This window comes from Podarcis filfolensis (genome assembly GCF_964270895.1).
Source record: "Podarcis filfolensis genome assembly, chromosome: 9".
NCBI classification, from domain to species: domain Eukaryota; kingdom Metazoa; phylum Chordata; class Lepidosauria; order Squamata; family Lacertidae; genus Podarcis; species Podarcis filfolensis.
Window position 1 is genome coordinate 71,664,364 of NC_139610.1, and position 17,833 is coordinate 71,682,196.

Genomic DNA, 17,833 nt, shown 5'->3' on the forward strand with positions numbered 1-17,833 from the left:
GTGCACATAACATCATTTCTTCTTTTGAAATCTATCTGAGTCCATCATCCTGGTATGCCCCAAGGAGGACCTTAAGGTCCACAAATGACAACACCTTGGAGGTCCCAAATCGCAAGGTGGTTAGATTGGTCTCAACTAGGGCCAGGGCCTTTTCAGTACTGGCCCCGACTTGGTGGAACGCTCTGTCACAAGAGACCAGGGCCCTGCGGGACTTGACATCTTTCCACAGGGCCTGCAAGACGGAGCTGTTCCGCCTGGCCTTTGCTTTGGACTCAGTCTGACCCTTATGTTTCCTTCCCCTTATGGTTTTGATTTATCAGCTGCTTTTAAAATGAGTCTGCATTTTAAATTGCATTTTAACCTGTATTTTAAATTTTTTTTGTGTGTGTTTTTTGGTGTCCCGTCCCCCCACCATTATGTTTTTACTGTGATTTTATTGGTGTTAGCCACCCTGAGCCCGGCTCTGGCCAGGGAGGGCGGGGTATAAATATTATTATTATTATTATCCCTGGATAGCTCAGTTGGCTAGAGTGCGCTGCTGATAATGCCAAGGTTAGAATCATCAAATTGTAGAGCTGGAAGGTACTTTGAGGATCATCTAATCCAACCAGGAATTTGCATTATTATTATTATTATTATTATTATTATTATTATTCCCCACCCATCTGGCTGGGTTACCATTGCAGGGGCTTGGACCAGATCCTCAGGTCCCTTCCAACTCCATGGTTCTGAATGCAAAATATTTTTCCTCCCCTGTCTAACTGACCTTTCTTCTTCCTCCCCTTGTTCCTCTCCCCCCCCCCCTTTCAGATCTGTGCTGTTTGTCTGGAGGAGTTCAAGCCCAAAGATGAGCTGGGAATCTGCCCATGCAAACACGCCTTCCACAGAAAGTAAGTGTGCAAAATGGTCCGGGGAGAAATGTTTGCAAAGGCCTCCGGCCTCTCTTGGAAACCCCTGGGGCTGCGGGCAGCCTGTAAATTTGGGGGAGCAGCAGAAGGGAGCATCTCTGCAGATGGACCTTCGGCCGTGAGGACGGTGGCTCCTGATTTCCCTCGAGGGTTGCACCCACAATCTAAGAGCCAGGTCCTGTAATGGTGGTGGCGGCAGAGGAGAAAGCCTTCCCTTTGTTTCCAGGCCATGGGGACATCCATTAGGAGCATCCCTTGTCATGTACGATAAACAGAGCCAGGCCCCATCAGCGCTGCCTGCAGAAAGTGCCAAGCTCCTTCCCCTGGCAGCGCCAGTTGGAAGGATTTTGGGTGCCAGTGCTCGGAAAGAAAGACAACAAAGCCAAGAGGCTGGCAGTCCGATGCAGTATAAGGCAGTTTCAAATCCAAGCAGGGTGGGTTTGCAATTATTAAATTTATTAGGGTTTTTCTTTTTGCCACAGGCAACTCAAAGCGACTTACCAAAAAAGATCTTTGCCCTTGTGGAGTGTTTCCTCAGCCTCCTCTCCTCTCCCCTCTCCTTGGGAGTCCTCTGGGCAGCCACTGGTACCATCCCTGGTCTCTGAGCTGCCCCCAAAGGGAAGAGCCTCCTCACACTGCCCCACAGGGCCCTGGGACTTGTCTGTCCATTCCCAACACCAAGGGCTGGCAGACTGGCAGGCTCGACTCCCGTGTCCGCTTGCTTGCCTACTCTGAGGGCACCTCAGCTCCTGGCAACCAGCACCCCCTGGCCAGCCCCAGAGGCACCATTCGCCTGGGGAGCTTGCAGCCAGGGCTGCTGCAACAAACAGCCCCACAAGCCTTTGGGAGGCAGAAATGCGAGAGGGCATCAGAGGAGGGAGGGAAGGAAAGAGGGCACCGCTGACCATCATTCAAGGCACCCCAAGTTGCCGCAGCATACTGGTTGAAAACCACTGCTTTATTTGGGTTACTACATTGGCTCCCAGCACATTTCCGAGCACAATTCAAAGTGTTGGTGCTGACCTTTAAAGCCCTAAATGGCCTCGGTCCAGTAGACCTGAAGGAGCGTCTCCACCGCCATTGTTCTGCCCGGACACTGAAGTCCTTCTGGCGGTTCCCTCACTGCAAGAAGCAAAGCTACAGGGAACCAGGCAGAGGGCCTTCTTGGTAGTGGCACCTGCCCTGTGGAACGCCCTCTCACCAGATGTCAAAGAGAAGAACTACCAAATTTTTAGAAGACATCTGAAGGCAGCCCTGTTCAGGGAAGCTTTAATGTTTAACAGACCACTGTATTTTAATAGTCTGTTGGAAGACGCCCAGAGTGGCTGGAGAAACCCAGCCAGATGGGCGGAGTATAAATAATAAATTCCATTCCATTCTGCTATATTCCTAGCTTGAAGTCTGCCTATACTGAAGGGGCTGCTTTCTTTCCCCGCCACAGGTGCCTCATCAAATGGTTGGAGGTGCGCAAAGTCTGCCCGCTCTGCAACATGGCCGTCCTGCAGCTGGCGCAACTCCACAGCAAGCCGGATGCCCACGGACTCCCCCAAGAGCCCCTCCCTGGGGCGGCCAACATCGTATAGCTCCCCGCGAGCCTCTCTGGGGCGCAGCCTGCCGCCCAGAGACGTCCCGCTCTCTGAACCTGCTGCTTACGGCCTCGGGGCCTCCGCCGGGGCTTCTTCCATCTCGCGAGGAGCTCCCAGGACACACTTGAAGGAGGGGGAAGGTGCTGGGACCGCAGAAACACCCTCAGCGCCGAGACCACCGCCGGTGCGACGAGAAGAGGCCATTCCGGGCTCGGCCTTTTCCTTTCTTCCTTCCGACCCCCTTTTTCTTTCCGTAAGAGCACTTTACGAAGGACACGCGCAGGTCCGGCGCCTATGTTTGGAGTGAGCTGCACACATGCCGGAGTGAGGGATGTGAGGCGCACCCTTTGCGCCTCAGGATCGAAGAGACCCCGCATGGTCCTTTTTCTGCGGGTGGAATGGGAACCGTGCCCCGAGATTCTGCCGCTCAGTGGTTACCTCATACCGAATTGCCTGTGGCTTCCGGAACAGAACAAGGCAAGGGCCTGGCCTGTTTGCAGAACGATCCGCAGCAGCAGTCCGTGTGACTCTCTCGTACGCTGTGAGACGGAGAGCGAGAGCAGAGCCCAGCTCTGCAAAGGAAGAGTGGGTGCTTAGAAGCCTAGCGGCGACGCACAGAAGATTATTTGGTTACCAGTCAGGCCAACGTCCACCAGGGTCCTGCTAGGCGCTTGAGATCCACACTGGCTTGATTCCTGCCTCAGAAAATGATTCCTTAAGTGCCCCGGGAGGGAGGCGGGGGGAAGCAAACCACACAGATTCCTGTCATGTTAATGGACAACTCTGAAGCAAGGAAAAGCCACAGAGGAGGCAGCTTAGCAGCCTTTTGGATTCGGCAACGGGGGGGGGGGGTCCCCTTTTCAAATCCCACAATGCAGCAAATCCCATTTTTAACCAGGTTTGAGTGCAGAAGGGCATTTGCCTGCGTAGAAGCTAGACCCGACTGGAATTCAAAATAAAAATGGCAACTATTACGAACCCTGGACTCTGCAAGCTTCTTAGCAGCTTTGCGTAGAGTTGAGCGCAGACTTTTGGCGGGGTGGGGAGTCATCTGAAAAAGAGGCCTGCTAGATCAGACCAAAGACCCTTCTAGTTCAGCTTCCAGTGTCCCACAGCAGCCAGCCAGATGCTTCTGGGGAGCCGTAAGGGTGATAAGCCTCTCTCCCGTTGCAGTTCGTGAGCAACTGGGGAGCCTCAGTGGCCCTCCTGTCTCTCGACCCAGAGGGTCTCCCATCATGGCCAGTAGCCATTGATGAGTCTCCATTTTCCAACGGGTGTTTCAATTCCATCAGCCCAAATCTAAATTTTGTCAGCCGCTAAGGCACCAAGCAAATATAGTTCGACGTACCCGAACATAGAGAATTCATTGGATTTGTTCAAAAGTAATTGTCCACTAGATAACCTGTGAGCGCAGGTTGGAGTCCAATTCATGTTCCGTTATCGATTTGTGAAAATAATATTTTTTAAGCAAGTTTCTGGCCAGAGAAAGTTCTGACGGTGGAGAGGTCCATTTCCAAGATTACCTGCGCAGATTATTTCGGGGTCTGCTAAGGAGGCAGGATGCTATCCCCAAACCCCCTTTTGGGCAGTGTGTTTTGTTTCTGTGTCCGCACTTGTTCAAAAGACACAGGGAAGGGATTTTGCAGTATTACGTTGTACAGCGCTAGGTTCCCTTTTTGCTAAAAATAAAATAAAATGGCACAGACTGTTCTTCCCGGTCCTTCCATAATAGGGGCAAATTTCCAATAGCCGGTTCTTAGTATGGCATGACTTTCAGTAGCCTTTTACTGTTTTCGTCCATCCGGGTTCAGCCTGATCTCTTCCTGCCCCACCTGCCGCGGTCTTCTTTTTGTAAATAGCGTGTGACTCGAGAGAGAGTTTATGAACCTTAGAAGTCCTCCTGGAGGAGACATTTGTACACTAAAATAAATAAATAAAATTCTGCAGCAGAATTTTTTTTTTTTTAAAGAGAAAAGACACAAAGAAAACATGCTGGGTTTTTATTTTGTAAACTATATTTTTGTATATTTAATTGCTATTTTAAAATTCTAATGCATCTTTTTTGCTAATCGCTATTCTTAAATGCGGGGAGGGTGGGGGGAGGGGAACGTTTGCATGTGATTTGACTTGAATTGTAAATAAAGGCAGATTTTGGAAATAACAGCGGAGTGGTGGAATCTGTGGCTGCTTATCTATATATCCGTTCGGAGAGTCAAAGCCAGCTTTGGGTAACCTCTTAAGGGATAATCTGAACTGTGGTTGCAGAGCCACTAAGGGGGCAGAGCACAGTGCATGCTAAGACATTGAGGGGGAAAAGTGTTTGCCGGTTTACTTTGGGAAAAACAAACTCAGCAACAGCAAGTGGGATAGAGGAAACCTGAGAACACATGCAGATTGCAGTTTTCACAAACCTCCGTAGCTCTTTTCTGTAAGAACTCTTGTTTCAGTATACTGAAATGAGTTTAACAAGGAGCCGTGGAAAGTTTATGAACATTCTTAGCTGCCTGGAAGTTTTGAAAAAGAGCTTATTGCAGGAGCAGAGTACAGTGGTACTTCATGTTACATACGCTTCAGGTTACATACGGTTCAGGTTACAGACTCCGCTAACCCAGAAATAGTGCTTCAGGTTAAGAACTTTGCTTCAGGATGAGAACAGAAATTGTGCTCCAGCGGCGTGGCAGCAGCAGGAGGCCCCATTAGCTAAAGTGGTGCTTGAGGTTAAGAACAATTTCAGGTTAAGTACCGACCTCCAGAACGAATTAAGTACTTAACCCGAGGTACCACTGTATACTTTTGGTGGGAAGGGATGCAGTAGGCAACATTACCATAAATGTTTGCCCATTGTCAGGAGTGAGCAGGCAGTAAATCACACCATGAAAGTTGGGACTTAACTTTTCATTCTCAAGAGCACGATCTGCACAGACTTGGATGACTGTCAGGCCTAATGAGCAGAGCACTTCATCCCTGGTAGGTCTTGCCCCGTGGGTCAGTTGCCGAGGCTGAAAATCCCCACCTCCCCACAGCCGTCTACGTCCCCTCCTCTCCAGGGCTTTCCCCAAGCAATCAGAGACTGTGCCTGTGTGCAGCCAACCTCTCCTCCGCTCTTTTCATGCCTCTTCTAGTTCTGTGAGACATGGGGTGGGGGGAGATGTTCGCAGCAGGAGAGGGAGACACCTGTGACTCTGCACCAGCTGGACTCATCACTGCCTCTGGGCCTTCCTCTCCTTCAGCTTCTGCCTCTGATTCTGGACTTCTCTCTGCCACAGACTCTCCCCACTCACTAAGCCCTATTACCTCTTCAGCTTCCGACACCTCCTCTTCCCAGTCCTCTCCCTCTGACCACTCATTGTCGTCTCACCACCAACCCCCGGACTCTGAGCTTTCTTCTCTTTGGGGTTCCCCAGCTGGTTCCACCCCCCACTGCTTTGCATCCAATCAGTCCATTGCACATTTGTGTGTGTGAAAGAGAGAGAGAAACTATGAAGGCGAAACAGATGGAACATAAAGCTCCGTGCACAAAACACACCCATGAATTTATGTAGGGCTGTGCATCTATTACTCCTGTGAAGTGTCTTCTGAAACAAGTGCTGCAACAATCAATATTCTCACAAACACCCCCATAAGGCTGAACACATCTGGTCCAGCATCCTGTTCTTGCAGAGGCCAACCAGATGTCCCTGGCAGAACCTGAGTGCAACAGCATCCATCCCCACGGTAAATGGGAGAACAAAGACATTGCAGCTAGGAGCCATTAATAGCCACCTCTTCCATTAATTTATCTCATCCTCTTTCAAAGCCACCCAAATTGGTGGCCATCACTTCCCCCTTGCGATAGTAAAGTCCATAGTTTAATGATGCTCATACAATTCTTTTGCAGCTCCCAGATCTTCCATCATTCAGCTTCTTGGACGTTCTCAATTTCTACTGTTGCAAGACAGACAGAATTCCCCCGTGCACACATGTACACTTTTGGGTAATTTTATACCCCTTTGTCGTGTCTCCTCTCACTCACCTAAACACAAAAGCCCCTGCAAACTTGCCTAAGAAGCGAGTTGCTCCATCCCATTGATCATGTCGTTTGCCTTTTTTCCCCTGAACCGTTTCCAAGTCCACGATGCTTCTTTTGAACTGGGTTGAGAACTGCAGAAAGCATCCCCAGGTGGCAAGGGGGAGACAAATGGCAGCTGCTTCTCCCTCATTGCTCGCGCATTTGGGTTGCCCTTTCCTGAGCTGCATTTGATCTTTTGCTAATGCACCGCTCCCACTGTTCAGGGCCTGTCAGCTGAGCATTGATAGAAAGCAGCTCTTGGCTGTGGGTGACGGCAGCTCAAGCATGATGCTAGCTGGGTACACCATGAACAAGCTGGAGGGTGGGGTCTGCCAGGTACCTGGCCACCTTCCAGAATATCCAACGGGTGCCAAATGTGGTTGGCAGCGAGAGCTGTTCTCCGCAGGTGCTCAAACAGAGATTTTAAAAACAAATAAATGTGGTGCATGCGAGGCGCAGATATGGGAAATCTGTCCCCGGAAAGTACAGCGTATCTCTTTTTGTGGTGCTGCATATTTTAAAGAAAAGCTGCTGCGTTTGGCCTTGCTGGGGGAAAGTATGCATTAAAATGTGTATATTTTGCAATACTTATTTATTTATTGAATATATATTCTCCGCCCTTCCTCCCCTGAGGAGCCCAGAGCACCAGATGGGACAATTTTAAAACAAAAAACAAAGGTACATTATTCTGAAACCATTTAAACAGTCTACAAATAATGCAACATTTCTGCAATTTGCAGGGTTTTTGTTAATAACAATAAAAAAAAATTTAAAACCTAACAAAAAGTCACCAATATTTTGGTGTAACTTTCTCCTAATAGCACATTTATTTTTTATTTTTTTGCATGTGATTATCTATAATCAAATGCATTACAAGTGCTGTTTTCTCTAATGTTTTCATTTTTATGTACAGTATACTTGTCCCGATCATATGTAATTTTTTGTCAGTCGGTTGGTTAGTTAGTTGTTTGCGATGCTACATTCCCAAAATTAAGAGAAGTGCAAATTTCAAAGGATGGCTACATTTCAGTTCTCATATTGTTTCAGAAAGTGCAAATTAGGTGGTTACCGGGAGTAACCCATTCCGGTACTTCCGGGTTTTGGCGGTCCGTAACCTGAAAAAATGCAACCTGAAGTGTCCTTTACCTGAGGTATGACTGTACCCGCCTGTTCCCTGCCCCTCCACCATCAAATCCAGATTGACCATTACCGAGGGAAATTTAGGAAATTAAAAAACAAACACTGCCCATGACCCATTTGTGATATATCTCAGCAACCTCCTTAAAACAGTAAGTCCTCTTCTGAGATCAGAAGGTGATGCCAGCCTCTCCCATCTCTCTCTCTCTCTCTCTCTCTCTCTCTCTCTCTCTCTCCCCCCCCCTCTCTCTGCTTGCGGGAAACCTCCTGTGTGTTCCACACACAAAAACAAAAGGCCCCTTGGCAATTTCTTATGTCTTGCAACAGCACTTTGGGGAAGACTAGCAGGCCCAAGGGATACGTGCTTTGTTTTCTCTGAATACTGTGCTTCTCTGGCTTTTCCACACACCAGCCTTTTAAAAGTTGCTTTTCCAACGTGAATCGCTATTCCAGTATTTACAGCCAGTGTGGCACAGTTGCTGCAGTGTCGGAATAGGACCTGGGAGACCAGGGTTCGAATCCCCGCTCGGCCATGATGCTCGCTGGGTGTGACTCTGCACCAGCCTCTCGCTGCTCTCGTGCTCGGGTCCTGCTTGCGCAAGCATCTGGGTGGCCACAGTGAGGATAGGATGCTCAACAAGATGGCATTTGACCTGACCCAGAAAGCTCTTATTCTGCTCCTAACCCACACCAGTTTTCTAGAGACAGCCTTTGCGGTCCTCGACAGACAGAGGCAGAGTGAGCAGAAATCAGGTGAGAGAGGCCTGATGTTTTCAGCAGGTGTTCCCAGCCATATCAGTGCTTGTTTGGTTTTTTTAAAAAACAGAGAGTCATTTATTTTGTCTTATCAGCGAAACCTGTTCCTACATGAAAAGGTTCCCAGAACAAAGGCTGCCTCAAAGAGCTGATCAGTTGCACTTCTGGGTAGGTGGACGTCTGCTGCTGTCCTCCTGGGTCTTCCAGTTTTCCAAAAGTTAGAAGACTGATGTGCAAACTCAGTGTCAGGAGCGAGCCAGCAGTAAATCACACCACGCAAGTTGAAGTTAACTCTTTATTAGCAAAATCACAATCTGTACAGACTTGGTTGAGTGTCAGGCCTCCTGAGCACAACAGCTCATCCCTGCTAGAATCAGTGGCCAAGACAGAAGGTCCCTGCCTTCCCACAGCTGCGCAAGGCCCCTTGTCTCCAAGGTTTTCCCCCAAGCAATCTGAGACTGAGCTTGTGTACAGGCAGTCTCTCCTCTGCCCATTTTAGGCCTCTGCTGGTGGTTCTGGGAGACCAAGGGAAGGAGAGCTTGTCAGGAGGGGAAGACCCCTGGACTTCTTCACCAGCCAGACTCATCTCTGCCTCTGGGCATTCCTCCTCTCCTGCTTCAGCTTCTGCCTCCAATTCTGGACTTCTCTCCCACAGACTCTCCCAGCTCACTAAGTCCTGTTGCCTCTTCAGCTTCTGACACCTCCTCTGAGTCTTCTCCCTTTGACGACCCGTTGTTGTCCCACCTCCACCCTGGGCTCTGAGCCTTCTTCCCTGGGGGTTCCCCAGCTGGTTCCTCCCTCCGATCCTACCAGTCCGTGACACTCAGCTACCCCATTCGGTGAGTCTGCCACACACCCAGTGAAACGCTTTTTTTCCAGGCACTGCTGGCGCTGCCATGGGAGTCGACATACGCCACAACAAGGACTGGAAAGTTTGAAGCAAAGAGCCTAAGAGTCAGGATATCTACCTTCGCCTCCTGGTCAAGCTCTACAGATTTCTTGCTTGACAGACCAATGCAAAATTCAACAAGGTGATTCTGAAACGGCTCTTTATGACCCACACCAACAGGCCTCCGCTGTCCGTTTCCCGCATGATCCGTAAGATGAAGCTCCAGGGCAGCAGAACAAAACTGCTGTCGTGGTGGATACAGGGACTGATGATGTTCACATCCACGAAATCCCCAAACTGAAGATTTGTGTCCTGAGAGTGACCTGAAAGCTGGTGGCCAGATCATAACTTTTGACCAGTTGGCCATAGCTGCCCCCAAGGGCCGAGGAACTGTGCTGCTTTCTGGACCCAGGAAGGCTCGCAAAGTTTACAGGCATTTCGGCAAGGCCCCTGGAACCCCACACAGCCACACTAAGCCATACATCAGATCCAAGGGCCACAAGTCTGAGTGGGCTCGAGGTTGCCGTGCCAGTCGAAGCTACAAAAACTAGATTTGGTCTTGAAATATTTGAAGGCTGTGATGCACTGGATTAAATTTGCTAAAACTTTGAAACAATCAACCACATTTTGGACCACCGTCTCGCCAGAACAGCAATCTATAGATAACCTTAATAAAATAAATATAAATAAATGAGAAGGCGGTTCCATTGCCAGGCATCACTCCTCAATTCACGTTGAAGGCTTCATTCGTCACTTTCCCATGCTCTTTTTGAAAAGAGCTGCAGCAAATACCTTTTTTCTCATCTCAGCAAGTGTTATTGGGTGAATCTGTGCTGCCCTCCAGTGACTCCGAGGAGTAACAAGCAAAGCTTTGAGAGGAATGGCTCTCTCTTGCCACACACACCCCCCCCCCCCCCGTGACAGGTGAGCACAAGCTGGCCAGTTTTTAAACAGGCCTCATCAGGGGTTTTTGCACAGGTTTCAAAAGATAGGACCACATCCCCTGCACAACATGCAGAGTGAGCCTTTGTCAGCAAAAGCCCAGCTTTAAAAACATTCTCTCTTTAAATCATGTTTCTGAAGCGTGTTCCCTAAGCTGGTTGCACTCTCCTCTCCTCAGCGAAGTTTTGTTAGACCCCTTTCTTTCCCCAGGGCTACAACAGTTTAACAAGGAGGTACAGCAACTCAGACTGTCAGTGGAACTTTTGCGATCGATGTCCCTACCATCTGCCAAGGCTATAATAAAAACTAGGTTGTGGGATATTGAACGCCAAGAACTAACAGTAGCAGCGGAGAAAACATGTCCCCCTCTTTATTTTCAACTTTCTTGGGCACATGAAACTAGCCACAATTACCTTGAATTTCTGCTTAACCCTCAAGAAAGAAGGGCATTTTCGCTGGCCAGGTTTAATTCAAACCCATCAAACCTCCTTTGGGGAAGGTTCTCAGGCAGGGTGGAAGGAGAAAGAACTTGCCCATGTGAAGATCACCTGGTGGAAACCCTCACACATATGGTTCTCAATTGTAAACTATATGCTGATCTCCATCAGCAATTTCTAGATCAACTCTGCATCTCCAAATGGAAACCAGAGTTGGAGGTCATACATTTTCTATTACTGGAGAATGATCAGGAGCTCACCAAGTTAGTGGCTAAATATCGAAATACACTGCAGACGCCTGATCTCCCTGGAGACCTAGAGATGTGACGATAGACTGCTCTGCCTCCTTTCTTTTAGCAAATGTTTTGTGCCACTGGGGAAGTGGTAATTCTGTATTGATTTGTTTTGGATGTTTGTATTTGATGCCAATAAAAGGTCTGATGATGATGGTTGTACTCCCAAGTATTTTTAAAACTACACTTCCCACCATCCCTGACTGCTGGCTATGCTACCAGGGGCAGATGCAAATTGGTCCAAAAGGTACATCTTTGTTAGAATCATAGAACTGTGGGGTTCAAAGTGATCCCCAGGGGCATCGAATCCAATCCCCTACAATTCGGGAATGTCAACTAGATCAAGACAGACAGCCGTCCAACCTCTGCTTAAAAACCTCCAAGGAAGAACAATTCACCATCTCACAAGGGAGTCCATTCCACAGTCAAACAGCTCCCACTGCCAGAAAATTATTCCTGATGTTAAGTCGGAATCTCCTTTCTCGTACCTTGAAGGCTTTGGTCCGGGTCCTGCCCTTCAAGAGCAAGAGAAAACAAGCTTGCTCCACCTTCCATGTGACAGGCCTTGAGATATTTAAAGATGGCGATCGTATCTCCTCTGTCTTCACTTTCCCAGGCTATACATACCCAGCTCCTTCGACTGTTCCTCATAAGGCTTAGTTTCCAGACCCCTGATCATCTTGGTTGCCCTCCTCTGCACACCTTCCAGCTTGTCAACATCCTTCTTAAATTGGCGTGCCCAGAATTGGACACAGTAAGCTGCTTCTGAATGCTGCCTTTTCAGCTCTGGTCTACCCCAAGACATTATGAGGTATGGGACTAATGTGTTAAATACAGTGGTACCTCTGGTTGCGAACGGGATCCGTTCCGGAGGCCTGTTCGCAACATGAAAAGAGCGCAAGCCGCAGCGGCACGTCTGCGCATGCGCGTGACGTCATTTTGCACTTCTGCGCATGTGCGAGCGGCGAAACCCAAAAGTAACCCTTTCCGGTACTTCCGGGTCTCCGCAGGATGTAACCTGAAAGAACGTAGCATGAAGCAAACGTAACATGAGGTATGACTGTACAGTGGTACCTCTGGATGCAAACGGGATCTGTTCCGGAGCCCTGTTCGCATCCTGAAGCGAACACAACCCATGTCTGCCGTGATTCGCCGCTTCCGCGCATGCGTTATGTCATTTTTAGCGTCTGTGCATGCGCGAGCGGCGAAACCCAGAAGTAACACATTCTGTTACTTCCAGGTCACCGTGGAGAGTAACCTGAAAACGCTCAACCCAAAGCTACTTCAACCTGAGGTATGACTGTATTTAAAAATTCACCATTGTCCTTCAGTATAAAAGATTCTGCTGTGCACTGCAGGGGGCTGGACTAGATGACCCGTCCCTTCGAGCTCTACAGTTCTATGATTCCACCATTTCCTTGTGCCAGATCACTTCCCTCCCCATATTTCCAACCTCCCCCCCCTGGGAGTTTCCAGCCAAAATGCAACACTCTTTCTTCCCACATTTTTTTTAATTCTCTACCCAGCCCTTCCCCACCAATCAACTGCCCTACTTCTTCAATAATTGCTGTCTTCAAATGGGATGCACTATTTACTAATGACAAAACATGGGAAACAAAGTCATTTAAGCGCTTAAGCCCCCCTTGACCTACTTTGCATTTGCCAGAAACGTATCGCCGCAGTAGGACGGCTGACTTCTCTCAAGATCTCGGCTCTTTCAAAAAGGGTGTTTTTAACCATCCGTACGGAGATAATTCATTTTTATTTCATTTGCCAAATGAATCGGGGAAGAGAACTGAGCTGGGCATTTGCCAGGACTGTCACCACCTCAGGCCCAGCTGCTCTAGTGTTTTTTTGCCCTGGGGAAATGGAATAAATCTATACCACTTTATAAACAGTCATGGCTTCCCTCTGAGGAATCCTGGGAACTGTAGTTTGTTAACTGTGCTGACCAGAGACTAATCAAGGGCATCTCCCAAAATGATACAATCTGGTTTCCCTTTTATTGAAGAACAGGATATTTTAATGCCATCACAGAGGTATCTGCGGAAGGGATATATATTCATTGAAAATGTTATATTTCTTTTCATTTAAAAACGAACGTACCTGTTTCTTAAAACTGGCACTAGAGGTCCTTCTCTAATTATCCCTGCCACTCTCTAGGTTTTCTTAATGATAATTACCGGTACTATTATTATATGCTGACACCTGACTGGGTTGCCTGGAGAGCCACATCTTAAGACATTCTCAAAAAGAGTAAGATTGCCCAGGATTTAAACTGATTTTATATCTACTGCTTTTTGTATTTTTACTGTTGCTTTTGTTTCTGATGTTTCTGATCTGTTTTATGTTTGTTTTATGGTTCTCTTTTGTAGGCTATCTTGAGAATCTAGATTAATAAAATTATGTAAAAAAAACAAAACAGAAAGGAAAACTGCAGAGAGTTGTTAAGAAACCCCTGCTCCTCTCTCAGAGCAGTTTAGTCATTAATCCCTCTACCCAGGGAACTCTGGGAATTTTAGCTTCATGAGCATAACAGGGCACCCTTGCAGTTCCCAGGATTCTCATGAGGGAACGCCGTGTCTTTAAAGCAGTACGATACTGCCAAAGTACCCCCATGATATTCTTGAGAAGCTGGTAAAATGTGATGGACAGATTATGCTAGTAGGACTGCAAGAAGTTTTGTAAGGTGGATTATCTGAAATATTACAAGAAAGACTATGAAAAGAATTATTAGTTAAGGACAATTAAATGCAATATAGAAATTAAGAAATGCAGAAGAAGTGATAAAGAATGGAAAACCATCAGAGGTGTTGACGGAAGTCTAAAACACTGTATAAGGTGATATGTTGTTTGACTGTTGGAACTGATATGTTAAAAAATCAATAAAATTGTATAATAATAAAAAAAGAAGCTGGTAAAATGTGGATTTGTAGTGGAGAGAAGCTATGACAGCCACCTTCAAATATCTCAAGGGCTGCCACATGGAAGATGGAGAAAGCTTGTTTTCTTCTGCTCTGGAGGGCAGGACTCGAACCCATGGCTTCAAGTTACAAGGAAGGAGATTCCTTCTAATCATCAGGAAGAACTTCCTGACCGTAAGTGCTGTTTGACAGTGGAACAGACTCCCAAAGGTAGCAGGCTCTCCATCATTGTAAGTTTTTAAGCAGAGGTTGGATGGCCATCTGTCATGGAAGCTGTAGTTGAGGTTCCTGCATTGCAGGGGGCTGGACTAGATGACCTTTGGGTCCCTTCCAACTATACAATTCCAGTTATTTCCTGTTCCTTCTTCCAGTTGGTGGCCTATTTACTTTGATTCACTGCTGCACTGTTTCTCCCCCTAGATGCCTTCAGCAGCCAGCAGTCAAGAGAAGCAGTAGAGGTAATGAAGTCAGCCTCACCTATTAACCTATCAGTCACATTGGTGAGAACAAGTATATGGATTTGCAGGGATTTGGGAGCAAGGAGAGGGACTTTGAGGGAAAATCATCAGGTACAAATGAATCAAATTTTATTGCAATGTCAAATAGAAATAGAATGCGTTTAGAGGGGATTAAGGAAAGAACCTGGACGCGGGTGGCGCTGAGGGTAAAACCTCAGCGCCTAGGACTTGCCGATCGCATGGTCGGTGGTTCGAATCCCCGCGGCGGGGTGCGCTCCCGTTGCTCGGTCCCAGCGTCTGCCAACCTAGCAGTTCGAAAGCACCCCCGGGTGCAAGTAGATAAATAGGGACCGCTTACTAGCGGGAAGGTAAACGGCGTTTCCGTGTGCTGCTCTGGTGCCGGTTCGCCGGAGCAGCTTCGTCACGCTGGCCACGTGACCCGGAAGTGTCTGCGGACAGCGCTGGCTCCCGGCCTCTACAGTGAGATGAGCGCACAACCCTAGAGTCTGTCAAGACTGGCCCGTACGGGCAGGGGTACCTTTACCTTTAAGGAAAGAACCACTTCAGATTGAGATGATGATGATAATAATAATAATGATTTTATACCCTGCCCAACATTAAAAAGTTTCCTGAACAGGGCTGCCTTCAGATGTCTTCTAAAAGTCAGATAGTTGTTTATTTCCTTGACATCTGATGGGAGGGCGTTCCACAGGATGGGTGCCACTACCGAGAAGGCCCTCTGCCTGGTTCCCTGTAACCTCACTTCTCCCAGTGAGGGAACCACCAGAAGGCCCTCAGAGGAGGACCTCAGAGTCCATGCAGAATGATGGGGGTGGAGACACTTCTTCAGGTATACAGATAAAGAAGTATTGATTTTCCACTTCACCTAAACCAAGCTATGTGGACACCCATGTGTCAGTGAGGCCCTCAGTCGCTCAAAGGTTGTCCATCCCTCTGTTAAATTGTGTGGGGCCCCCATGTTCATCAAGGTAGCACAAAAGGGAAGAATCACCCAGTGTTCTAGCAGTGGGAGCCAAGAGTTTCAATTGCCTACTCATCAAGTTTATTATTAGATTTGTGAGGTCCATGCCTTTACACAAAATACCATAAAACATTATTAAAAGATGAACAATAAAATTATAAAAATAAGCTAAAATTCATGCCATGCTGTCCCAGCAAGGAAACTACCCAAAAAAAACCTCACCATTCAGGAAAGAAGATACAGCAACAGGTTAGGAGAGCAATGGGAGGAACCTCACCATTTCCTCCAGGAACCATACCCTAGTTTTCATAGCCTTCACCACAAAGACCGCTACCACGTGAGAAATCCGTGGATCAGCGTCCACCAGTAAAAACTTTACTTGGTCCTCAGAGTTAGCTATTGATTTGGGAATAGTTTGTAACATCGCATCCCTGAAGGCCGAATAGATGGGACAATACAACATGTAATGTGTGAGATCCTCTTTGGTTCTCATATGACAAGGACATATACGCTGCTCTACTGGGATTTTTGCATATCTGCCTGACAAATAGGCCGTAGGAATGGTTTGAAAACGGGCCATGGTGAAAGCTCTCCAAAGGGTGGGATTGGTGATATTCGCCAAATAATTGGCGCAGGTTTTGACTGTTTTCAGTCGGGGAAACCAGTGGGAGGACCCTGGGTTCTGTATTTTTGTGATATCTAACAGAGCGTCTCTCTCCAGGATCCATTCCCGAACTTTGTCCGGGCTCCACAGTTTGAGAATATTAAACTCCGGTAGGGTGTATCTAACCAGGATCTCGGATAGGTTTTGACGCCAAGTGGTGTTCTTTTGAAGAGATACAAAGGCTTGTTTGGCCAATAAGGTGTTTGAAGTGTTTGCAAGGTTGATGTAAAATCGTAGGAATCTTAAGTGGGCCCTGGCAGACACAGAGGGTAATCCAACTTCCACCCTCAAGAAAGCTGCTGGTATTCCTTGAGGAAGGCCTAGAATCCTCTTGAGATAATAATTTTGCAAAATTTCAAGCCGTTCCAACAGCCTCTGGTTCCACCCCCAGAGTTCTATCCCATATAACATCTGGGGAATAGCTTTCCCAACAAAAGCTCTTAATGCCGGGATCACAAATTGTCCTCCCCGGGTATGGAAGAAACTAAGCAGGACACCAATTGTTCTTCGTGTTAGGATGGTTACAGCCTTAAAGTGGGCTAGCCAACTAGATGTAGCCTGAAATGTAACACCCAGATATTTAAAAAAAGGGCACTGTTCAATCACATGTTCGTCTAAAGACCATCTAAAGGTGTGGCGAGCTCTAGTAAACACCACAATTTTTGTTTTGTCATAGTTTATCTTTAGTGAGTTGTGAGAGCAGTAGGCTGCGATCCCCTCCAGCATGCTGCGTAAGCCTCTTCGGGTGAGTGCCATTAAAGCCATGTCATCGGCGTATAGCAATATATTCAAACGTTGCCTACCCCTAGCATCTGGATGGTTCATCGAAAAAACTAGCAATTCGGGAGATTATTTTTATAATCAATGCTTGGAGGAAGCGTTCAGTGCTTAAAAACTCCTACCATCTCGCTCAAAAAAAGATCTCCCGCCTGTTAAACCAAAAACCCACAATCCTTTTCTGTGCCTTTTTTATAGTTACAACTGGTAGGGAATTTGAGAACTGTGAGTCAGCCTGCACATGCACCTGACCCAGAATTGCAATGGAAATGCCAAAAGGCCCCATCAGTACAGTGGTGCCCCGCAAGACGAATGCCTCGCAAGACGAAAAACCCGCTAGACGAAAGGGTTTTCCGTTTTTCGATGCACTTCGCAAGACGAATTTCCCTATGGGCTTGCTTCGCAAGACGAAAACGTCTTGCGATTTTTTTCGCTCCCCCCCCCCCTTTTTCTAAGCCGCTAAGCCTTTTAGCCGCTAAGCCTTTAATAGCCGCTAAGCCGCTAATAGCGCTAAGCCGCTAATAGGGTTGCTTCGCAAGACAAAAAAACCGCTAGACGAAGAGACTCGCGGAACAGATTATTTTCGTCTTGCGAGGCACCACTGTATTGGCATTCCGCGGGCTCTTGAAGACTCACCTATTTAGACAAACGTTTCCTTCATCTCTTGCCTTGCTGCTTCAAAGGATGTTAATTACTGGTGTTTTATGTACTTGTTTTACTATGTGTTCTAATTACAGGCAGCTGTATTTTTTGTTTCATCCCTGTTATGATGCTGTCGGCTTTTATTTATTTGTGAACTGCCTTGGCATGTAAATTCTACTCGTAACAACTACAACAGATGCCCAATAACTGGGTCACGCAACCCACAAGTGGTCCATCTACAGCTCATGGGCCTCAGGTAGCAGTGGCAGCATGGATGTTTGGTATGCGATGGTACAAGGAGGAGGGTCTGCAGTCTAGGCTGCAGCATGGGATCAGAGATGCACCCATGCCTGTTTCTGCTGGGCACACTGCTGCCTTGCTAGGGGGTGG

The 17,833-nt window shown here is 47.5% G+C and overlaps 1 protein-coding gene and 1 pseudogene across 9 annotated transcripts in view; both read left to right on the plus strand.

Annotated features, from left to right (window-relative positions):
• RNF24 (ring finger protein 24) overlaps window positions 1-4,655 on the plus strand; it is a 79,502-nt gene extending 74,847 nt beyond the window's left edge. For all 8 annotated transcript variants that reach the window (XM_083571964.1, XM_083571960.1, XM_083571965.1 and 5 more), the window contains exons 5-6: window positions 811-890; window positions 2,350-4,655. In XM_083571964.1, coding sequence (XP_083428090.1) covers window positions 811-890; window positions 2,350-2,491 — 222 coding nt within the window. In that variant the 3' untranslated portion in view covers window positions 2,492-4,655. The remainder of the gene's footprint in view (window positions 1-810; window positions 891-2,349) is intronic.
• Window positions 4,656-9,316: 4,661 nt separating this feature from the next.
• LOC310770003 (large ribosomal subunit protein eL18-like) lies at window positions 9,317-9,920 on the plus strand (annotated as a pseudogene). Its single transcript has one exon. The product of its transcript is annotated as a large ribosomal subunit protein eL18-like (transcript).
• The last annotated feature ends 7,913 nt before the right edge of the window (window positions 9,921-17,833 follow it).